Source organism: Symphalangus syndactylus, chromosome 13 (genome assembly GCF_028878055.3).
Source record: "Symphalangus syndactylus isolate Jambi chromosome 13, NHGRI_mSymSyn1-v2.1_pri, whole genome shotgun sequence".
Lineage (NCBI taxonomy): Eukaryota > Metazoa > Chordata > Mammalia > Primates > Hylobatidae > Symphalangus > Symphalangus syndactylus.
In genome coordinates, this window is record NC_072435.2 from 49,228,169 (window position 1) to 49,252,693 (window position 24,525).

The 24,525-nt window shown below is 45.6% G+C and overlaps 1 protein-coding gene across 3 annotated transcripts in view; it reads right to left on the bottom strand.

The window, feature by feature from the left end:
• LOC129459812 (zinc finger protein 724) overlaps window positions 1-24,525 on the bottom strand; it is a 283,659-nt gene that overhangs the window by 258,438 nt on the left and 696 nt on the right. For 2 of the 3 annotated variants that reach the window (XM_055237030.2, XM_055237031.2), the window contains exons 2-3: window positions 1,335-1,461; window positions 401-496 (exon numbers count right to left, since the gene is read on the bottom strand). In XM_055237030.2, coding sequence (XP_055093005.1) covers window positions 401-496; window positions 1,335-1,461 — 223 coding nt within the window. The remainder of the gene's footprint in view (window positions 1-400; window positions 497-1,334; window positions 1,462-24,525) is intronic. The other variant, XM_063616347.1, reaches the window with a different exon arrangement.

A 24,525-nucleotide genomic window follows, 5' to 3' on the forward strand; every position in this document is an offset into this window, starting at 1 on the left:
GTATTTCTTATTTTTATTCGTTTATTTATTTATTTGAGATGGAGTTTTGCTCTTGTTGCCCAGGCTGGAGTGCAATGGTGCGATCTCAGCTCACCACAACCTCTGCCTCCCGGGTTCAAGCGATTCTCCTGCCTCAGCCTACCAAGTAGTTGGGACTACAGGCATGCGCCACCACACCCAGCTAATTTTGTATTTTTAGTAAAGACAGGGTTTCTCCATGTTCGTCAGGCTGGTCTCGAACACCCGACCTTAGGTAATCCGCCCACCTTGGCCTCTCCAAGTGCTGGGATTACAGGCATGAGCCACCGCACCCAGCCCCAAATCATATTTCAAAAACTGACTTTCTCCTTGATGTTTGGACCTCTCATCTGTGTCATCTGTCATATTCACTCTCACCTACCTGGGGGTTTGGCCACCATCTCATGTCTCTCCATATTCCAGGGCTCTTTGCCTTGCTCTAGACAGGTGATCAGGTCTGGCTTAGAGACAGCAATACCTGTTTTATTAAAAATAAATAACATGAATGTTGCTCATATTCTTCAAATAATGTGCTCAGTAAAAAGGGTGTAATTAATAGAATAGTAAATTAATTACAAAATACTAATTTAAAACAAGTTTCTAAATATTTAGACACTATTTTAAATTTGTAGCTTCTTAATTTTACTACTTAGTACTACTGAATCAAAAACTGGAGATGAAAATTAGATTTTAAGGTATAGAAAACAATATTTTATGCCACTGAATTTCTGGAATTACCACTAATTTAGAGTGAAGGATACAGATCAGCTCAGGAATATAAAAAGTCCAGATCAAGATGAAACATCTTAAGATTTTTTTTTTCTACATTGACAAATCCCCAAGATTTTCTTTCTCTCTCTTTTTTTTTTATTTTCTATTTTTATTTTTTGACATGGAGTCTCACTCTGCCACCCAGGCTGGAGTGCAGTGGTGCGATCTCGGCTCACTGCAACCTCCACCTCCCGGGTTCAAGTGATTCTCCTGCCTCAGCCTCCCAAGTAGCTGGGACTACAGGCATGCACCACCACACCCGGCTAATTTTTGTATTTTTTTAAGTAGAGATGGGGTTTCACCATGTTGGCCAGGCTGGTCTTGAACTCCTGACCTCAGGTGATCCACCTGCCTTGGCCTCCCAAAGTGCTAGGATTACAGGCATGAGCCACTGCGCTTGGCCTCCAAGATTTTCTTAGAAACAGAGATCTGATACTCATTTATGCAAAGATCAATTACCAAAAAACATTCTACAAAAAAACAAATGAAATATTTAGGGTAGATTAGGAATTGTGTATTGAAGTTATTCTTGAAGTTATTCTCACCCAGGAAGACCAGGTTTCTGTAGTTCTCTAACATCACATTCCTATATAAATTCTGCTGTGCAGTGTCCAGGCATTGCCACTCTTCCACAGAGAATTCTATGGCCACATCCATAAATGTCAATGGTCCCTGAAAAGTACACAGTCACATATTTACCAAGTGACCATGGGCAAAATTTTTCATTTGATTCAAGGTGAAATGAAAGACTAAAGAGTACTGGTTCTGACTTATAAAAGTGAATGAAATTATCCAAATGAAGTAATTTTAAAGACAAACATTCTCTGATGTATTCTCTAACTCTGAGAAAAGACTAGAGTAAGATCCACAACATCAATTTATGTATGATACTTTTCTGGATAATAAAATATAAAACTAAGGGCATGAACACAAGCATGTACATTCTGGAGTGCTATATTCACACTATACAGAATGAGTTCTGTTGAGATGAAAGACATGTCGAGTTACAAGGTACATCTCAAATTTTAATGTGTACAATAAACTGGAAATCTTGTTTTTTTTTTTGCAGAAGATGTGGAATAAAGTCTGAGTTGCTGAATTTTTAATAAGCTCAAAAGTAATGCCAATGATTTTGCCACAAAGAACAATATTTTATCAAACATCCAATAAGTGAAATAACCTGTTTTTTTTTCCCCCCAGTTTTTATGGCCTATAAGAGAGAGATGACAGCCTTCATTTTCCAAAACCAGATATATGCAAAGAAACCCTAAGAAAGAAGAGCAGCTGCCAGATTACATTTGATAATTTATACAAATCAGCTGCATAAAGGTACTTAATAATGAAGAAAAAATAATTAACTCTATAGTGAAAAAAATCTGACAGCTCTTTAACCAAGTGAATCATTAGCATCAACTGCACTAGGACAAATTTTTATGGTGTGCTAAAACACACAGAAGGACACAGCATCACTGCTGGAATATTGTTCCCAATAAGTAAATTATAGTCTAAATTCAACCATATGGAAACATCAGTTTTATGCAAAGTTCAAGATACAGGTATCTTCCATCTTGATACAGGATATCTCAAGATACAGGAATCTTCTTTTCAAGATACCTGTATCTTCCATGTTCTGTAATGTTTAATAGTGATTTTAAGTAGTCTTTCCTTAGTACCCTAGAGAACAAGTATCTCCTGATAATTTTTTTCAGAGCTTTCTGGGTAATAAATGCCATCCTGTTTAAATAAGCATTTTCTTAATTCTGTTCTGCATAGGGCTAATAGCAAACACAAATGGAACTTCAACATTACATGTTCTCCATCTTTACTAAGGATCCCAGCTTTTCCCCAATAGCAATCTTGAGTATTCACACTTTTCCAAGTTCAACAGCCACAAAAAGAACACTTTTAATACTGCAGATCATAAATTAATGGTGAGAATTTTGCAAGGCATATAAAAAGCCATAATGAAAAAATTTAGAAAAGGCTCTGGTACATAGGAAAGAAATATTTTTCACAGACCCTTAATTATCATAAGAATTTAAAAAAGTAGTTAAAACAAACTCATTAGGGAGAAAAAAACACAAGTATAGAAGTCAAGGTTTGCAAGTACTAAACACACAGCATTCTGGAGGCAGAGTGGACACAGTTCCTGATCTGAGACATGGTTAGCGGATAAAAAAAAATGCCGGGCCGGGCGCGGTGGCTCACGCTTGTAATCCCAGCACTTTGGGAGGCCGAGGCGGGCGGATCACGAGGTCAGGAGATCGAGACCACGGTGAAACCCCGTCTCTACTAAAAATACAAAAAATTAGCCGGGCGTGGTGGCGGGCGCCTGTAGTCCCAGCTACTCGGAGAGGCTGAGGCAGGAGAATGGCGTGAACCCGGGAGGCGGAGCTTGCAGTGAGCCGAGATTGCGCCACTGCACTCCAGCCTGGGCGACAGCGAGACTCCGTCTCAAAAAAAAAAAAAAAAAAAAAAAAATGCCACTTTTCCCTCTATCTCCTCCTTCTCTGGGATTTATTTTCTGATGAGATTTTCTGGACAAATTACATCTGCATCTTGAGAAAATGCCACTTGTTTACATGCTACGACCACACCCACAGGCAGAAGGACCAAGACCCTCAGAAAAAGTCCACCCATTTCTGGGTGAATCTTCAGAAAAGATTCAGAAACAATGAAGAGAAAAATAGAAGTTTCTCCTTTCCTGTCCTTAGGTACCCTCCCCACCACAGACACCAGCAATTTCTGCCACAATAATGGAAATATGGGCCACGCTGCCCTGTCTACCAAACTCAAACAGAACAGGCCCTGTGACCATCCTTCAGTGGAAAAGTAAAACTTAACTCTCATGAATGTATCTTGAACCCCTCATAGTTGATTCTGGCCTTACCTTAGAGTCACATGAGGTACTTAATTAAAACAACATAAATGTGTCCATACAAAACAATAAACAGAACCTGTGAAGAGGGCACAAGTAAAGGGATTTCTAATAATTAGGCATGTAATTTGAGTGCCTACACCTAAGTAATCCACATTACTTAGAATGGCAAAAAAGTCAATTAACTTTTCCACCAACCTAACAGAAGTCCAACTGATAACTATTTAGCTAAGCATTGCCTTGCAATTTTTTTTTTTTTTTGAGGGTGTTTTGCTCTTGTCATCCAGGCTGGAGTGCAATGGCACAATCTCTGCTCACCGCAACCTCCACCTCCTGGGTTAAAGAGATTCTCCAGCCTCAGCCTCCCAAGTAGCTGAGATTACAGGCGTCTACCACCATGCCCGGCTAATTTTTGTACTTTTAGTAGAGATGGGATTTTACCATGTTGGACAGGCTGCTCTGGAACTCCTGACGTCAGGTGATCCACCCACCTCGGTCTCCCAAAGTGCTGGGATTACAGGCATGAGCCACTACACCCAGCTGCCTTGTAATATTTAATAAGCTTATAAATCACTTGGTAACTTTTGACCTTCCCTATGTATTTTGATTCTGCAGGTTTTCAAAGGGTTCATGAATGTGTGTTTTAAATAAGTCCCCTGTCAATGCTGATGTTGCTTCTTCTAGGCTCATCATTAGAATTGGTTAGAGAAGCAGGCACAGCACAGAGTAGCTTACACTCAGCACTCTTGTCACAACACAAATACTTCTGGCACAAATGAAGACAACAAATCTCCATCTTTAAGTATCATATTCTTTGCTGGTTCTTTAAAGTTTACAGAGGCAACAGAAAGTAGCAATGCCTGAATAAGTCTACACTTGGAAAACAACATGTACTATTGAAATGTTTATAAAGCAGATACAATGTGCTCAAGAGTATGTTACAGACCACTGTGCTTGGAATAACACATTACGGATTTAATTCTCATAACAAACTGGGAGTCAGCACAGATGTTTAATAATTCCCAGGATTTAGATTAAGGGCTTAGCATTTTTATTTCATCTTCTGTTTCTCTGCTCTTGGTTTTTTTAAAAAATGTATAGAACACTAAATATAGACAGATGAGAGGGATACAGAAAGGAAGAATTTAATGTAGTTTAAAGAGATTTTTACTGTGTTCATATTTACTTGTTTGTGACTTGTGGAGCAACTACTGGATCTGCAGGAATAGAAAACAAGTTGCTAAATGTCTCTGCAAACAGTGGTTTAATAGAAAATTTAAAAATTAAGATGCTAAAATACCTACTTTTTTTTTTCAATTTTATCTGCTTTCGGGTTTCAGAAAATTGTGAGCACCAGCTCTAAAAATGTAACAGACTCACCAGTCAAAACTTCCAATCAGTTCTGTGAGGCCAGACTTCAAGGTGGGGCCAGACTGAAATAAGAGGTAAAATAGCTGATTGCTATACCCTGTGAAGTTTGTAGAAATCTGAAGTGACTGGAAGCCTGAGAGGAAAGGGCCCCTCCAGAGTAAAGTTTGGCTGGAACTGTATGTGTTCATATCACGTCTAGTAATTCTAGACAGTGTTTGGAAAATATAGTTAAAAAAAAATTTCTCCAGCCCTAGAGAAACTCCAAAATGACAGAACAGAAAGTAAACTGTTTCATTACACAATTAAACCAGAATGTGACATGCATCACAGTCAATCTTCTTAAGAGATTGCAAAGACAAAAAGACACTCCCAAAATTAGTCCACAAGTAAAAGAATTTACAGCACCATGTAATACATTGTTCATCCTAAATTCACCTGGTAATGGGGGAGGCGATCCGTGTATGCTAATTGGTTATAATCAATGACAAAATTAACTTTTCACATCCTCATGACAGGAGGTAATTTTGCAACTTAGCGAGTTATCTTTTTGGCTATTTACATTTTAAGCAATCAATGGCTCTGTACTCCCTGAGCACTAGACTCTGCTTGCCCTTTCCTGATAGCCAGTGTCTTTTCTTGACTCCTACCATAGGGCTCACAGCTGGCAGCTCACATCTTACATGAACCCCAACTGCCAGAGCAGCACTCCAGTCCCACATCAGGTAATGAAGCCTGAGCAACAGGAGAAGAGCCTTCAGCCCTCCTGGCTGAAATTGCACCTTCATGATAATGGGAATGGGAGCAGTGTTTCAGCTTCAGTTTCTATTTATAATGGTGACGTGAAAAAAATACTGCTGGATTTTCAGCATGAGTCCGCATAGAGATACCTCTAAGAGTTCTCCCTGTGACAGCCCACCTCATTCACGACACCATGGGATAGTAATAGAGCTTCTAAAACAGACACCCAAAGCATTGGAGAGAAAAATCGCTCTTCATCTTAGTAAAATTATATTGAGAGTAAAAAAGAAGAGCATCTTCAAAAAAAAAAACTCAGATTAGATATAAGATTGATCATGTCGGCCAGAAAATGTTCTCCTAAAATAAACGTCTCTCTAAACACCAAACTGCACAGCTACTCTCAGCATAAGAAGCATGAGCATTATGAAGAAAGGGGACATATTCTCAGCAAAATTTTATAAAGTTTCTCTTTTATCTCTGCTGCTCTCTCGTCTCCTAGCCATTAAATGGGGGATTTATATTGGAATACATCTGACAATTTCCAACAGCTCATTTTTATTTTTATTTTTTTTTTTTGAGACAGGGTCTTGCTCTCTCACATATGCTGGAGTGCAGTGGTGTGATCTTAGCTCACTGCAATCTCCACCTTCCAAGTTTAAGCGATTCTCCTTCCTCAGTCTCCTGAGTAGCTAGAATTACAGGCACCCCTCACCACCCCTGGCTAATTTTTGTATTTTTAGTAGAGACAGGGTTTCACCATATTAGCCAGGCTGGTCTCAAACTCCTGACCTCAAGTGATCTGTCCACCTTGGCCTCCCAAAGTGCTGGGATTACAGAGGTGAGCCACCGCACCCAGCCTTCACCAACACTTTTTGATGAAGAATCAGAATCTGACTTTGTTTATATAGTAAAATATATTTGAGCTTACAACATAGTTAACTTAAAAGCTATTATATTTCTTGCATGGTCACATTGCCCATCATGTTTATTTGTACTGTAATAGCAGTATTCAAGTTTAGTAAAATAAAAGATACTGAAATCATGCTTACCTATATCTATTGGGTAAATTAATATGCATGTCAGGCTAATATCTACTGTAACAACTTTGTGGTGAATTTTTTTGGATATTAGATATAAATATCTAAGCATAAATAATTTTAATATACTAGTAATAATGTAGAATTTTTTTAATTTTCTGTAACCATAATTTATTTATAATACTTATTTTTCAAAAGTGTGACTAATATTAAAATGACTAAGACATTCATCCAAAATAAATATTGTGGTCTTATATTCATAATATTGTAGAAAATACCGTGTAATTTAGGCCGGGCGCAGTGGCTCATGCCCGTAATCCCAGCTACTCAGCCGAGATCACGCCACTGCACTCCAGCATGGGCAACAGAGCAAGGCTCTGTCTTTAAAAAAAAAAAAAAAAAGAGAGAGAAAATACTGTATAATTCACACGAATGCAAGTTGTCTCCAAACACTACACATAACCATGCTAATTGTTTTGAAGTAGTAAACAGGAACCAAAGCATAACCATAGACTCTACTGTTGAGTTTATACACTGAACTGTTCTTTTTTTTGCAGTGTAAGTACTTCAGCCTGCAAATATTGGATAATTACACTGGATAATCAGTTTTTTGTCAAAGAAACTTCCTCTGCATCTTTTAGTCTTTATCATTCTGTATTGCTAAGTTTAATCCTATCTTTGTGCTCCACTTTTTGGGTGCTCTTAAAATGAGCCTTAATCTAAACAAATCTGTATCTACTTTAAGAGACTGAAAACAACAACAACAACAACAAATCTTGTAATCCCAGCACTTTGGGAGGCCGAGGAGGGCGGATCACGAGGTCAGGAGATGGAGACCATCCTGGCTAACACGGTGAAACCCCATCTCTACGAAAAATACAAAAAATTAGCCAGGCATGGTGGCAGGCGCCTGTAGTACCAGCTACTCGGGAGGCTGAGGCAGGAGAATGGCATGAACCCGGGAGGCGGAGCTTGCAGTGAGCCCAGATCACGCCATTGCACTCCAGCCTGGAAGCGAGACTCCGTCTCAAAAAAACAAAAAACAAAAAAACCTTTTCCAAAGCAAAAATACCGCAATGGTTCTAAGGTCCTAGATAAAGACAATCCTGAGTCAGAGAGAACGACAAAAGGTTTCTTTAGCTGTAAATGTGATTTATGTATATTTCAAAAAAGCAGAGAATATCTACATATAATCAAAATGCTTCAATAAAGAGAGATGAACAAAATATCCTGCTTTTTTATAAGGTAAGAAAATAAAGACTCTTATTTCTAATTTATATTTTCTCCTATAACAGCCAAATCTTGACCAGGCATGGTAGCTCAGGCCTGTAATCTCTGCACTCTACGAGGCCGAGGTGGTTAGATCACTTGAGGTCAGGAGACCGGCCTGGCCATCATGGCAAAACCCTGTCTCTACTAAAAATACAAAATTAGCCGGGCATGGTGGCATGCACCTGTAATCCCAGCTACTCGGGTGGCTGAGGCAGGAGAATCGCTTGAACCCAGGAGGCAGAGGTTGCAGTGAGCCAATATCGTGCCACTGCACTCCAGCCTGGGCGTCAGAGTGAGACTCCGTCTCAAAAAACAAAAACAAAAACAATAACAGCTAAATCTCTGGACAGGTTCTTGATCTCTTGGACATCTGAATTTCAGTAGACTGTAGGTTCAGGCATCTAAGGAGTAGCCTTGGGCACATTAAAGAAAAAAGCAGAAGAAAGGTGTTCTAAAAAAATCCATTAGTGCATATGAATAAAGCAAGTTCTTAGAGACCTATGAAGAGAATTGGATTCTGACACAATAACAGTGGGAGACTACAACACCCCACTGACACTATTATATCACTGAAGCAAAAAAATTAAAGATATCAGGACCTAAACTCAACATTTAACCAAATAGTGCTAACTGGCATTTATAGAACTGTCCAACTGAAATTAACATAGTATACATTCTTCTCATCACCACGTCACATACTCTAAAATTGACCACACAATCAGAAATAAAACAATCCTCAGCAAATTCAATCTTCCCAAAGTCATACCAAACACACACTTAGGCCACAGGTTGGTAAAGATACAATTCATTACAAAGAAAACCACTTCAAATTATCCAATTACATGGAAATTTAAAAACCTTCACCTGAATGACTTTTGGGTAAATAATAAAATTAAGCAGAAATCAGTAAGTTCTTTGAAACAAATAAGAAGAACAAAGATACACAAACCAGAATTGCTACAACACAGCCAAGGCAGTGTTAAGAAGGAAACTTCACATCAAAATCTATCAATTTAAATATCTATCATCATAAATAAATGAATGAGGCCAGGAATGGTGGCTCACTCCTGTAATCCCAACACTTTGGGAGGCCGACGAAGGCGAATCACTTGAGTTCAAGACAAACCTGGGCGGTAAAACCCTGTCTCTACTAAAAATACAAAAATTAGCCAGGCATGGGGGCACTCATCTGTAATCTCAGCTACTCGGGAGGCTGAGGCAGGAGAATCCCTTGAATCCAGGAGGCAGAGGTTGCAGCGAGCCAAGATCATTCCATTGTACTCCAGGCTAGGCAACACAGCTAGACTGTGTTTCAATCAATCATTAAAGCAAGAGAAAACAAACTCCCAAGCTAGCAGAAGACAAGAAATAACCAAAATTAGATCTGAACTGAAGGAGATTTAGAAATGAAAAGTCATAGAAAATATCAAGTAATCCAGGAGTTAAATCTTTGAAAAAAATTAAGAAGATAAACCACTAGCAAGACTAGTGAAGAAAGAATAGAAGATCCAAATAAGCACAATTAAAAATGACAACAGGGGGCCAGGTGCCGTGACTCACGCCTGTAATCCTAGCACTTTGAAAGGCCAAGGAAGGTGGATCACCTGAGGTCAGGAGTTCGAGACCAACCAGCCTGGCCAACATGGTGAAACCCCATCTCTACTAAAAATACAAAAATTACCCAGGTGAGGTGGTGCACACCTGTAGTCCCAGCTACTTGGGAGGCTGAGGCAAGACAATTACTTGAACACGGAAGGTGGAGGTTGCCTGGGCAACAGAGCGAGACTGTCAAAAAAAAAAAAAAGATACGGACAAAACCCAAAAAGGATGAAAACTGAGAATGGCACTAAGGCCCAGAGTTTTGGTCGCACTCTGACCAAAAAAGGAGACAATTTTAAACAAAATTATTGTAAGACATTATTCGGGACTGAACTTGTCCAAACAGACAAACCTAAGCAAAATGGAGTCACTCATGCTTAAATGTGACATAATGGAACTGAACATTTAAGGAAAGCGGTAGATCCTAAAACAGGCCAGGTTTTGTCTGTCTTTTGCAAACAGCAGATTTAAGCACATAATTGCTTAAACCAGGAAGGTGAAGGTTTTAGTAATCTGAGATCATTCCACTGCACTCCAGCCTAGGTGACAGAGTGAGATTCCACCTAAAAAAAAAAAAAAAATGGCAACAGAGGCCAAGCACAGTGGCTCATGCCTGTAATCCCAGCAATTGGGGAGGTGGAGGCAGGTGGATCACCTGAGGTCAGGAGTTCAAGACCAGCCTGACCAACATGGTGAAACCCTGTCTCTACTAAAAATACAAAAATTAGGCCAGGCGTGGTGGCATATGCCTGTAATCCCATCTACTTGAAAGGCTGAGGTAGGAAAATTGCTTAAACCCCAGAGGCAGAGGTTGCAGTGAGCCAAGATCATGCCAGTGCACTCCAGCCTGGGCAACAGAGCGAGACTCTATCTCATCAAAAAAAAAAGACTACAGAGACATTACCTCTGACCCCACAAAAATACAAATAGCTATTGAAGTTTACTATAGACACCTCTATACACAAAAACTAGAAAATCTAAAGGAAATGGATAAATTTCTAGACAATAAATTCTCTCAAGACCAAACAAGTTGAAGCCCTAAATAGATCAATAACAAGCTCCAAAATTAAGTTAGTAGTACATAGGCTACCAACTAAAAAAATCCAAGACCAGAAAGTTCACAGCTGAATTCTACAAAGTGTAAAAAGAAAAGCTGATATAATGCCTTCTAAAACTATTACAAAAAATTAAGAAGGGACTTCCCAGCTCATTATATAACAGCATCATTCTGATACCAAAACCTGGCAGAGACAAAACAAAGAAGAAAACCTCAGGCTAATATCCTTGATGAACATTGCTGCAAAAATCCTCAACAAAATATGGGCAAACCAAATCCAGCAGCACATCAAAAAGCTAATCCACTATAATCAAGTAGGCTTTATCACTGGAATGCAAGGTTGGTTCAAGATACAAACAATCAATAAATCTGATTCATCACATAAACAGAACTACAGAACCACAAAATTATCTCAATAGATGCAGAAAAAACTTTCAATAAAATGTAACATTGTTCATGTATAAAACCCTCAACAAACTAGGCATTGAAGATACATACTTCAAAATAATGAGTTATCTATGACAAATCCAAAGCCAACATACTAAATGGACACAAGCTAGAAGCATTCCTTCTCAAAACTGGCACAAGATAAGGATGCCTTTTCTCACCACTCCTAGTCAACAGAGAATTGGAAGTCCTGGCTAGAGAAATCAGGCAAGAGAAATAAATGCACCCAAACAGGAAAGGAGGAAATCAAACTATCCCTGTTTTCAGATGACATGATTCAGTATCTAGAAAACCCTATAGTCTTGGCAGAAATGCTCTATAAACTGACAACTTCTGCAAAGTTTCAAAATACAAAACAAAGGTGCAGAAATAAGTAGCACCTCTACACATCAACATACAAGCCAAAAGCCAAATCAAAAACACAATCACATTAAAAAATGCCACAAAAAGAATAAGGTATCTAGGAATACAGCTAACCAGGGAAGTGAAAGGTCTCTACGACAACCATTACAAAACAATGCTCAAAGAAGTCAGAGATGACACAAACAAATACAAACTATTTTATGGTCATGGACAGAGAAGATCAATATCATTAAAATGGCCATACTGACAAGGCATGATGACTCATGCCTGTAATCCCAGAACTTTGGGAGGCTGAGGCAGGCAGATTGCCTGAGCTCAGGAGTTTGAGACCAGTCAGGACAATATAAAGAAACCCAATTTCTACAAAAAATACTAAAAGAAAAATTAGCTGGGCATGGTGACGTGTGCCTGTAGTCCCAGATACCCAGGAGCCTGAGGTAGGAGGCTTGCTTGATCCCAGAATGTTAAGGTTGCAGTGAGCCAAGATCATGCCACTGCACTTCAGCCTGGGTGACAGAATAAGACCCTGTCTCTTCATAAAATAAAATAGAAAAAAAAAATTTTTTTAATGAAAATATACAGCCGGGCGCTGTGGCTCACACCTGTAATCCCAGCACTTTGGGAGGCTGAGTCGGGTGGATCACGAGGTCAGGAGTTCGAGACCAGCCTGGCCAACATGGTGAAACCCTGTCTCTACGAAAAATACAAAAACTAGCCGGGCTTGGTGGCACATGCCTGTAATCCCAGCTACTTGGGAGGCTGAGGCAGGAGAATGGCTTGAACCCAGAAGGCAGAGGTTGCAGTGAACCAAGATCACGCCATTGCACTCCAGCCCAGGCCACAGAGCGAGACTCCGTATATTAAAAATAATAATAATAATAATAATAATAACAATAATACGGGCTAGGCGCGGTGGCTCACACCTGTAATCCCAGCGCTTTGGGAGGCTGAAGCGGGTGGATCATCTGAGGTCAGGAGTTCAAGACCAGCCTGATCAACATGATGAAACCCCAGCTCTACTAAAAATACAAAATTAGCCAAGTGTGATGGCACATGCCTGTAATCTCAGCTACTCGGGAGGTTGAGGCAGGAGAATAGCTTGAACCCGGGAAGTGGAGGTTGCAGTGAGCCAAGATCGCGCCACTGCACTCCAGCCTGGGCAACAAGAGCAAAACTGCATCTCAAAAAAAAAAAAAAAAAGAAAGAAAGAAAATACAATACGTAAATATCATGGAATACTGTATGACCATAAAAAAGGAACAAGATCATTTCATTTGCAGCCACATGGATGAAAGTGAAGCCCATTATCCTTAGACAACTAATGCAGAAAGGCCAGCCATGGTGGCCCACAACTGTAATCCAAGTACTTTTGGAGGCCAAGGAGGGCAGCTTCCTTGAGGTCAGGAGCTCCAGACAAGCCTGGCCAACATGGTGAAACCCCGTCTCTACCAGAAATACAACAACTAGACAGGTGTGGTGGCTCGTGCCTGTAATCCCAGCTACTCAGGAGGCTGAGGCAGGAGAATCGCTTGAACCTGGGAGGCAGAGGTTGTAGTGAGCTGAGATTGTGCCACTGCAGTCCAGCCTGAGTGACAGAGCGACAGTCCATCTCAAAGAAAAAAAAAAGGTAAACTGATACAGAAAGAGAAAAACAAATGTACTATCTCATTTATAAGAGCTAAATAATAAGAACACATGGATGCAAAGAGGGGAAAAACAGACACAGGCCTAATTGAGGTTGGCAGGACAAAGACCTGTTTGGGCCGGGCACAATGGCTCATTCCTGTAACACCAGATTTTGGGTGCTGAGTTGGGCAGATCACCTGAGGTCAGGAGTTCGAGACCAGCCTGGCCAACATGGTCAAACCTCGTCTCTACTAAAAATATAAAAATTAGCTGGGCATGGTGGCAGGCACTTCTAATCCCAACTACTTGGGAGGCTGACGCAGGAGAATCACTTGAACCCAGGAGGCAGAGGCTGCAGTGAGCCGAGATCACACCATTGCACTCCAGCCTGGACAACAACAGTGAAACTCCATCTCAAAAAAAAAAAAATTAAATTAAATAAATTTTAAAAAGTACCTGTTTGATGCTATGCTTAGTACCTTGGTGAAAAAATAATCTACATCAAACTTTCATGACACAATTTTACCTATGTAATAAACCTGAATGTGTACCTCTGAACTAAAATTAAAAGTTGAAAGGAAAAAACTCGATGGGTAGGGGTAAGTGCAATACGTAAGCTGAAAGATTGGTTTGTGCTATTTATTTCTGGGTCCATGCAGGCATGTGAGATTATGAACAAGTGGCCCAGAACCCTAAGTTATTGGGGAAAACAGGTTGCTGCTGCAGATTCAGTGTCTGGGGAACGGGAATATGCCAGGAGACTCGTAGACACGTTTGAAGGATTTTTGCAAGAAATGCTAGAATCAAAAATGCTGTAGTGAAGTTCCTGAGGGTGGTGCCTCGTCCTGAGAGGGGTGTGGATGCATCAGTGTCTAGTGGGCATGATTGTGAGTCGGTGGGAATCCTGTGGTGGCAACTGTGGAAAGAGAAGGTCTGCCATCAGAGCTTCTTTCCTCTAAGTTTTCAGTCCTCTCTCACTCTAAGACCTGGAATCAGAAAACAATGGGCAGTGTGACAGCCAGTACATAGGAGCAGAGCCTCCCATTCCCAGACACTCAGTTTTATTCCAGGCTAGACCTTTATGGTATTTTTATTCTGACACAAAATCTATAGAGTTTGCTGAACACCAAGAAACTCTCCAACACCAATTCTTTTCTAACATTTAAATTCTGACACCACCCAGAGTCAGCACAGGCCCTGATTCAGGGCTTGGTCTCAAAATACTGTTCTTACTACAGCTGCCAGTAACAAACCCCATGGGCCCATTTATGCTTCTAAATTATGAGCCCATTATGAGCTACTGTTTTAAAAATTCAGGACTCCCATAAACTTGCTCAAGTTCAATAACTTAATAGTGCTATACACAGCACTCAGAAAAACACTGTAGTTATGTTGACCGGATTATTATAAAAGATATAACCCAGGAAAAGTCAAATGAAAGAAATGTGTAAGACAAAGAAAAGAGGTGGGGAAAGATGAAGCACGTAAGTAATCCTGGTAAATGGCTATAATTAACAAAATTCTCCATCTTTTGTGTGCTCCAGAAACAGTTTATGGAAAGAAACACACATCCCATTATGACTTAGATGATGCACTCTTTTCTTACCTATCACATAGCCAGACACAGATTCTGCCCATTTTCTTATTCCCTTAGAAAACTCAGCTGAATTTGTCTTCAGTGGTCAAAATAAAATACTACTTAATCAAACTTAAGTTTATCTCCTTCCCACAGCTCCTGAACTTTTGAGCTACCCTCAGTCTAAGCCAACATACAACCCCATTACATGCTCCTCCTAAGAACATGCTAAACATTCTCTGATTTAGCCAGGCACGGTGGCTCACGCCTGTAATCCCAGCACTTTGGGAGGCCGAGGCGGGTGGATCACCAGGTCAGGAGATCCAGACCATCCTGGCTAATACGGGAAAACCTGGTCTCTACTAAAAATACAAAAAATTAGCCAGGTGTGGTGGCCGGCGCCAGTAGTCCCAGCTACTCAGGAGGCTGAGGCAGGAGAATGGTGTGAACCCGGGAGGCGGAGCTTGCAGTGAGCGGAGATTGCGCCACTGCACTCCAGCCTGGGTGACAGAGTGAGACTCAGTCTCAAAAAAAAAAAAAAAAAAAAAAAAATCTGACTTAGAATCTGATTTTTTCACCCTCCATTTGCCATTCCCCTCCCACCTTGTTTCTCACCTTGGTTGTTCCTTCCTATGAAAAAACCCACCCTTGTCTGCCTAACCTTTGAGATCCTTAAAGATCTTATAGTTGGTACTTCCTCCTGTTGCAATACTCCTTTGGAACTTAATTTTTTAATATAAATCTAACCTTATTTTTAAAAGTCTAGAAATGCCTCAAAGCAAGAACAACTTTATCTTCAGTAAGATCCTTTCGGTCCCATTCCATCTTAACTGCATCTGTCTGTGGGTACCCAGCTTTCCAGGGCTCTATAGCTTCTCTTCAGATAAAAGGCTTCTTCCATGGCTGGAGTGAGCAGGCTAGGAAATCTGCAGGGGAGGCTCCCCAGGAAGAACTAACTGGGCCTTTAATAACCTTCTTTTGCAGGTTCAATATGAGCCTTTAGCTTGGAGTCACTGGGCTCAAGCTTTAATTTTCAAGTAAGTTATTCACTCAGGTTTTGAAACTCAGTGTTTGAAAAATCCAGTAAAATTGCTTCCTTCCTTCCTTCCTTCCTTCCTTCCTTCCTTCCTTCCTTCCTCCCTCCCTCCCTCCTTCCTTTCTTTCTTTCTTTTCCCTCCATGGCCCAGACTGCAATCTACTCCCCTCGCTGCCGCCCCACACCGCAGACTGCCTGGGACTGCCGGTGCGCGCCACCACCGCTGCCTGCTTTTTCTCCTTTGGCTGCAGGCGTGGTTTCGCCATGTTGGCCACGCTGGTCTCCAGCTCCTGACCCCGAGTGCTCTGCCAGCCTCGGCCTCCCGAGGTGCTGGGACTGCAGACGGAGTCTCGCTCACTCGGTGCTCGGTGTTACCCGGGCTGGAGTGTGGTGGCGTGCTCTTGGCTCGCGGCAGCCTCCGCGTCCAAGCCGCCGGCCTTGGCCTACCAGGGTGCTGGGATTGCAGCCCCTGTCCAGCCGCCGTCCCGGCTGGGAGGTGGGGAGCGTCTCTGCTCGGCCGCCCCTCTGCCCGGCCTCCCCATCGGGAAAGTGAGGAGCGCCTCTGCCCGGCTACCCATCATCTGGGAGGTGAGGAGCGCCTCTGCCCGGCCACCCATCGTCTGGGAAGTGAGGAGCACCTCTGCCCGGCCACCCATCGTCTGGGAAGTGAGGAGCGCCTCTGCCCGGCCGCCCCGTCTGGGAAGAAGTGAGGAGCGCCTCTGCCCAGCCGCCCCGTCTGGGAAGTGAGGAGCGCCTCTGCCCAGCCGCCCCATCCGGGAAGTGAGGAGCGCCTCTGCCCGGCCGCCCCGTCTGGGAAGAAGTGAGGAGCGCCTCTGCCCGGCCGCCCCGTCCGAGAAGAAGTGAGGAGCGGCTCTGCCCGGCCGCCCCGTCTGGGAAGAAGTGAGGAGCACCTCTGCCCGGCCACCCATCGTCTGGGAAGTGAGGAGCGCCTCTGCCCGGCCGCCCCGTCTGGGTAGTGAGGAGCGCCTCTGCTCGGCTGCCCCGTCTGGGAAGTGAGGAGCGCCTCTGCCCGGCCGCCCCGTCCAGGAAGAAGTGAGGAGCACCTCTGCCCGGCCGCCCCGTCCGAGAAGAAGTGAGGAGCGCCTCTGCCCGGCCGCCCCGTCTGGGAAGAAGTGAGGAGCGCATCTGCCCAGCCGCCCCATCTGGGAAGTGAGGAGCGCCTCTGCCCGGCCACCCATCGTCTGGGAAGTGAGGAGCGCCTCTGCCCGGCCACCCATGGTCTGGGAAGTGAGGAGCGCCTCTGCCCGGACACCCATCGTCTGGGAAGTGAGGAGCGCCTCTGCCCGGCCGCCCCGTCTGGGAAGAAGTGAGGAGCGCCTCTGCCCGGCCGCCCCGTCCGAGAAGAAGTGAGGAGCGGCTCTGCCCGGCCGCCCCGTCTGGGAAGAAGTGAGGAGCGCCTCTGCCCGGCCACCCATCGTCTGGGAAGTGAGGAGCGCCTCTGCCCGGCCGCCCCGTCGGGGTAGTGAGGAGCGCCTCTGCTCGGCTGCCCCGTCTGGGAAGTGAGGAGCGCCTCTGCCCAGCCGCCCCGTCCAGGAAGAAGTGAGGAGCACCTCTGCCCGGCCGCCCCGTCCGAGAAGAAGTGAGGAGCGCCTCTGCCCGGCCGCCCCGTCTGGGAAGAAGTGAGGAGCGCATCTGCCCAGCCGCCCCATCTGGGAAGTGAGGAGTGCCTCTGCCCGGCCATCCATCGTCTGGGAAGTGAGGAGCGCCTCTGCCTGGCCACCCATGGTCTGGGAAGTGAGGAGCGCCTCTGCCCGGCCACCCATCGTCTGGGAAGTGAAGAGCGCCTCTGCCCGGACACCCATCGTCTGGGAAGTGAGGAGCGCCTCTGCCCGGCCGCCCCGTCTGGGAAGAAGTGAGGAGCGCCTCTGCCCGGCCGCCCCGTCCGAGAAGAAGTGAGGAGCGGCTCTGCCCGGCCGCCCCGTCTGGGAAGAAGTGAGGAGCGCCTCTGCCCGGCCACCCATCGTCTGGGAAGTGAGGAGCGCCTCTGCCCGGCCACCCATCGTCTGGGAAGTGAGGAGCGCCTCTGCCCGGCCACCCATTTTCTGGGAAGTGAAGAGTGCCTCTGCCTGGCCACCTATCGTCTGGGAAGTGAGGAGCGCCTCTGCCCGGCCGCCCCGTCTGGGAAGAAGTGAGGAGCGCCTCTGCTCGGCTGCCCCGTCTGGGAAGTGAGGAGCGCCTCTGCCCGGCCGCCCCGTCCAGGAAGAAGTGAGGAGCACCTCTGCCCGGCCGCCCCGTCCGAGAAGAAGTGAGGAGCGCCTCTGCCTGGCCGCCCCGTCTGGGAAGAAGTGAGGAGCGCATCTGCCCAGCCGCCCCATCTGGGAAGTGAGGAGCGCCTCTGCCCGGCCACCCATCGTCTGGGAAGTGAGGAGCGCCTCTGCCCAGCCACCCATGGTCTGGGAAGTGAGGAGCGCCTCTGCCCGGCCACCCATGGTCTGGGAAGTGAGGAGCGCCTCTGCCCGGACACCCATCGTCTGGGAAGTGAGGAGCGCCTCTGCCCGGCCGCCCCGTCCGGGAAGAAGTGAGGAGCGCCTCTGCCCGGCCGCCCCGTCCGAGAAGAAGTGAGGAGCGGCTCTGCCCGGCCGCCCCGTCTGGGAAGAAGTGAGGAGCACCTCTGCCCGGCCACCCATCGTCTGGGAAGTGAGGAGCGCCTCTGCCCGGCCGCCCCGTCGGGGTAGTGAGGAGCGCCTCTGCTCGGCTGCCCCGTCTGGGAAGTGAGGAGCGCCTCTGCCCAGCCGCCCCGTCCAGGAAGAAGTGAGGAGCACCTCTGCCCGGCCGCCCCGTCCGAGAAGAAGTGAGGAGCGCCTCTGCCCGGCCGCCCCGTCTGGGAAGAAGTGAGGAGCGCATCTGCCCAACCGCCCCATCTGGGAAATGAGGAGTGCCTCTGCCCGGCCATCCATCGTCTGGGAAGTGAGGAGCGCCTCTGCCCGGCCACCCATGGTCTGGGAAGTGAGGAGCGCCTCTGCCCGGCCACCCATCGTCTGGGAAGTGAAGAGCGCCTCTGCCCGGACACCCATCGTCTGGGAAGTGAGGAGCGCCTCTGCCCGGCCGCCCCGTCTGGGAAGAAGTGAGGAGCACCTCTGCCCGGCCACCCATCGTCTGGGAAGTGAGGAGCGCTTCTGCCCGGCCGCCCCGTCGGGGTAGTGAGGAGCGCCTCTGCTCGGCTGCCCCGTCTGGGAAGTGAGGAGCGCCTCTGCCCAGCCGCCCCGTCCAGGAAGAAGTGAGGAGCACCTCTGCCTGGCCGCCCCATCCGAGAAGAAGTGAGGAGCGCCTCTGCCCGGCCGCCCCGTCTGGGAAGAAGTGAGGAGCGCATCTGCCCAGCCACCCCATCTGGGAAGTGAGGAGTGCCTCTGCCCGGCCATCTATCGTCTGGGAAGTGAGGAGCGCCTCTGCCCGGCCACCCATGGTCTGGGAAGTGAGGAGCGCCTCTGCCCGGCCACCCATCGTCTGGGAAGTGAAGAGCGCCTCTGCCCGGACACCCATCGTCTGGGAAGTGAGGAGCGCCTCTGCCTGGCCGCCCCGTCTGGGAAGAAGTGAGGAGCGCCTCTGCCCGGCCGCCCCGTCCGAGAAGAAGTGAGGAGCGGCTCTGCCCGGCCGCCCCGTCTGGGAAGAAGTGAGGAGCGCCTCTGCCCGGCCACCCATCGTCTGGGAAGTGAGGAGCGCCTCTGCCCGGCTGCCCCGTCTGGGAAGTGAGGAGCGCCTCTGCCCAGCCACCCCGACTGGGAAGAGTGAGGAGCGCCTCTGCCTGGCTGCCTCATCTGGGAAGAGAGGAGCGCCTCTGCCCGGCCACCCCGTCTGGGAAGAAGTGAGGAGCGCCTCTGCCCGGCCGCCCCGTCCGGGAAGAAGTGAGGAGCGCCTCTGCCCAGCCGCCCCGTCTGGGAAGAAATGAGCAACGCGTCTACCTGGTCGCCCCGTCTGGGAAGTGAGGAGCGCCTCTGCCCGGCCACCCCGTCTGGGAAGAAATGAGGAGCACCTCTGCCCGGCCGCCCCGTCTGGGAAGAAGTGAGGAGCACCTCTGCCCAGCCGCCCCATCTGGGAAGAAGTGAGGAGCGTCTCTGGCCGCCCCGTCTGGGAAGTGAGGAGCACCTCTGCCCGGCCGCCCCGTCTGGGATGTGGGGAGCACTTCTGCCCGACCGCCCCGTCTGGGAGGTCTACCACGGAGGCCAGAAGCAATGTGGGGGCTGGACGTGGTGGCTCACGCCTGTGGTCCCGGCACTCTGGGGCGCCGAGGCGGGTTGATCACTTCGGGCTAGGAGTTCGAGACCAGTCTGGCCAACATGGCGAAACATACGAAAAATACAATAGACAAACCAACCAACCAACTCAGTGACAACAAAACAGGTCTACCCTGGAGTCATACTCTAATTTTTTCTATTTTCCTCCCTTTCTGATCCTTTATCCCACTTTCTTTTTCTTCCTCTTCCTTCTCCTTCTTCTTTGTCAAATATAGGATTGAGTTATTATCACTGATCCATATAAAGTCCCTCTCTGATTTATTTTAATTCCCACCCCCCATTTCTATTCCCCAACTTCCCATGTGCAACCTTCCTAATATGTTTGATACGCATCTTTTTGTTTGTGTGTATTTTTAGAAAATGTTTGTTTTTGTGTGCAAAAAAAAAAATTAATAAAAAAAAAAGAAAAATCCAGTAAAATTACTCAAACACAGTGCTCATATAAAAGAAAAAAAATTTAAGGTGCTTACGTTTTATACTTCAACAAGAAAAGCAAAAGAATCTATTTCTTTTAGACAATAAATGTACTACTTTATTATCTCCATTATAAATCATGTAGTAAACAATTAGTCATATGGGGACACCTCTAGGTGGTACTAAGTTTTATCTTATAAAATTTAGCATCGGCTGGGCGCAGTGGATCACACCTGTAATCCCAGCACTTTAGGAGGCCGAGGCAGGCAGATCACGAGGTCAGGAGTTCAAGAACAGCCTGGCCAACCCGGTGAAACCCCGTCTCTACTAAAAATACAAAAATTAGCTGGGCGTGCTGGCATGCACCTGTAATCCCAGGTACGCCGGAGGCTGAGGGAGGAGAATTGCTTAAACCCAGAGTCGGAGGTTGCAGTGAGCCAAGATCGCACCATTGCACTCCAGCCTTGGCAACAGAGCAAGACACTGTCTCAGGGGGAAAAAAAAAAAAATTAGCATTAAACTCATACATCAAGATTACAGGATATAGAACAGAGATATTCACTCTCAGAAATTTACCCTGCAATAAGAGGAACTGATGTTTTTATGAATCTATGTAACTTAGCAATTATCTACCACATTTTCTTGTGAAAATGTATTCATTTTCTACAGCCAAAACGGAAGAGAAATTTTCCTTATTCTTTTCCTTGATAGCTCTCTAAAAGCTAACGCTTGAAATTGTGTTTGAAAACACCCAGGCAAAAAAACACACCTGAGAAGGCTGGGCACGGTGACTCACACCTGTAATCCCAGCACTTTGGGAGGCCGAGGTGGGCGGATCACCTGAGGTCAGGAGTTCAAGATCAGCCTGGCCAACATGCTGAAACCTCGTCTCTATTAAAAATACAAAAATTAGCCAGGCATGGTGGCAATCACCTGTAATCCCAGCTACTCAGGAGGCTGAGGAAGGAGAGTCGCTTGAACCTGGGAGTCAGAGGCTGCAGTGAGCTGAGATCATGCCACTGCACTCCAGCCGTGGCAACAAAATGAGACTTCATTTCAAAAAATAAAAAACACACCTGAGAAAATTTCTACACTCACATTGGGGAAAAAAAAGTAAATGAGAATTTTTAACAATGGAATATATGATTAGGTATTTTTTGAAACCTGTCTATTTTATGTTTTTGTAAATATTTTCTCACCTTTCAAGCTCTACTAATAAAATACAATTTACAGTTTAAAAAAGTCAGTATAAGTGAACAAATCTTTTCAAGGTGACAAAACAAAGGAGTGGCAGTGCTGATTAGAAAACAGATGTGTCTGACTCATGTGTCAAGTCAGGCCATCCAATCCCTGGAGAGATTTTCCCACCCCATCCTGCTCACTTCAGTGCCCAATGACAACCCTCTCAGGAGACACTGCATTACGCCCCAATGAGTGCCCCAAGTGCATTTTACTTGGCAAGTTCTTGTACTAGCTCACTGAGGTGAGGTTTTTTTCTGTCTTTGGGGATACAATTTTTTTTTCACAAATCTTAAGAGAATCCAGGTGGCAGAAGTTATTTCTGTTTTCCCCTCAATACCAGCGTCTGTTTGCTGACCAGCAATATGTCTCCAAGAAATGGAAGCTGGCTTGGATAAAAACAATCTTAATGTCTCAAAGGGTTAGCTTTTCAAAGGAAGAATACACCAGGAGATTCCTCTAAGCCCCAGAACATTCACCTTCTTCTTGAGAGGCTACACTCCATACCTCAGCTTGTTCTATAAGAGAAAATGACCCAAGAGCTGATACTAACTCTAGCAGACAGACATGGTGGGTATCTTGGTTTATTCAGATAGTACAGGACCAGGAAAAAACTAAAGGGTGGTTAAGGACACATCACCCCATAAAGTTTCCAAAAAACACTGACCCCCAAAACATTATCATCTCTGTGCTTAGGGAAGATAAAAGAAAAAGAGGCACAGATATTTTTTACAATACAGTGTCAGGGGATTACTCTTTGCTTTCTTCTCATGGAAAATATTTAAAAACAGAAAACATATTTTTAAATGTTTGCAAATGTTGTTGGTAAATAATTAAAATACAGTATGAAAAATGTACACTAAAGGACAAATAGTTCATAATGTGAATTAGGGAGAGAAAGGTGACAGTTCTTTGAAGTAAAATACTAAATTTTCAGTTCTTGAGATTGTCAGAACTGGAAATTTAGTATGTATTTTTACTTCAAGCCAGAGTTAGGCTGGAGGTAAGGAGAACTGGGGGATACACGGGAGACACTGCTTGGAACACATGTAAAAAAATGCAGGGGAAAATCAGTCCTCTGTGGAGTGTGAAAATAGTTAAGTGACAGGCAATTAGTCTGAGGTGGAAATCTAGGCCCTGGATTCCTGCTTTGAAAAAAATCTAACTCAGGCCGGGCGCGGTGACTCACGCTTGTAATCCCAGCACTTTAGGAGGCCAAGGCGGGCGGATCACGAGGTCAGGAGATCGAGGCCATTCTGGCTAACGTGGTGAAACCCTGTCTCTATTAAAAATACAAAAAATTAGCCAGGTGTGCTGCCGGGCGCCTGTAGTCCAAGCTACTCGGGAGTCTGAGGCAGGAGAATGGCGTGAACCCAGGAGGCGGAGCTTGCAGTGAGCTGAGATGGCGCCACTGCACTCCAGAGTGGGGTGAGAGAGCGAGACTCCATCTCAAAAACAGAAAAAAAAAAAAGAAAAAAATCTAACTCAAATGCATTTTTTTTTGTAAATTACTACATTAGAGGAAATAAAATTCAGGCTTAACCAACTATAAACTGTCAATTAAGCTCCAATTACATAACCGGGAAATTTGTACCCTCAAAGTAGAAATTAAGAAATTAAGAAACTGAGGCAGGGAGCGCTGGCTCACACCTGTAATCCTACCACTTAGGGAGGCCGAGGCCGGTGGATCGCCTGAGGTCAGGAGGTCAAGACCAGCCTGGCCAACACAGAGAAACTCTATCTCTACTAAAAATACAAAAATTAGCCGAGCATGGTGATGGGCGCCTGTAATCCCAGCTACTGGGGAGGCTGACGCAGGAGAATCGCTTGAAACCGGGAGGCGGAGGTTGCAGATCTTGCCACTGCACTCCAGCTTGGGCGTCAGTGCAGGACTCCGTCTCAAAAAATAAATAAATAAATAAAAAGAAGAAGAAAAGAGGAGAGAAACAAATAAACAAAGACAGACAGGAAGAAGACAGAAAGAACATAACTGTACCTAACCAATTATGGAATTTGGGATTTTTGCATCATGCACCTTATAAAAGTCCTTCAAGCCCCTCTTATGAACCAAAAACTACAACCCATAGGGGTGCTCTAAAATTTTTGAACCACTCTTTGATGAAATTCTTTAATATTTTTGCGGAGACTGCCATTTTTTTTTTTTTTTTTTTTTTGAGACAGTCTTACTCTGTCGCCCAGGATGGAGTGCAGTGGCGCGATCTTGGCTGACTGCAACCTCCTCCCGGGTTCAAGCGATTCTCCCGCCTCAGCCTCCCGAGTGGGTGGCTGGGATTACAGGCAGGCGCCACTATGCCCGGCTTCTTTTTTTTCTTTTTTTTAGACGGAGTCAAGCTCTGTCACCCAAGCTGGAGAGCAAATGGCGTGATCTCAGCTCACTGCAACCTGCGCCTCCCGGGTTCAAGCGATTTTCCTGCGTCAGCCTCCTGACTAACTGGGATTACAGGACCGTGCCACCACGCCCGGCTAATTTTTTGTATTTCTAGTAGAAACGGGGGTTTCACCATGTTGGTCAGGCTGGTCTCGAACTCCTGACCTCATGATCTGCCCGCCTCGGCCTCCCAAAGTGCTAGGATTATAGGCGTCGGCCACTGCGCCAGACTAATTTTTGTATTTTCAGTAGAGAGGGGTTTTCGCCATGTTGGCCAGGCTGGTCTCGAACTCCTGGCCTCGGGTAATCCGTCCGCCTCGGCCTCTCGAAGTGCTGGGATTACAGGCGTGAACCAACGCGCCCGGCCTGCCCTAAATTTTTAATAGGGGGAAAGATGAACCGGAAACGAAGCGGACTAAAGTCCTTCCCATTCATGAACCC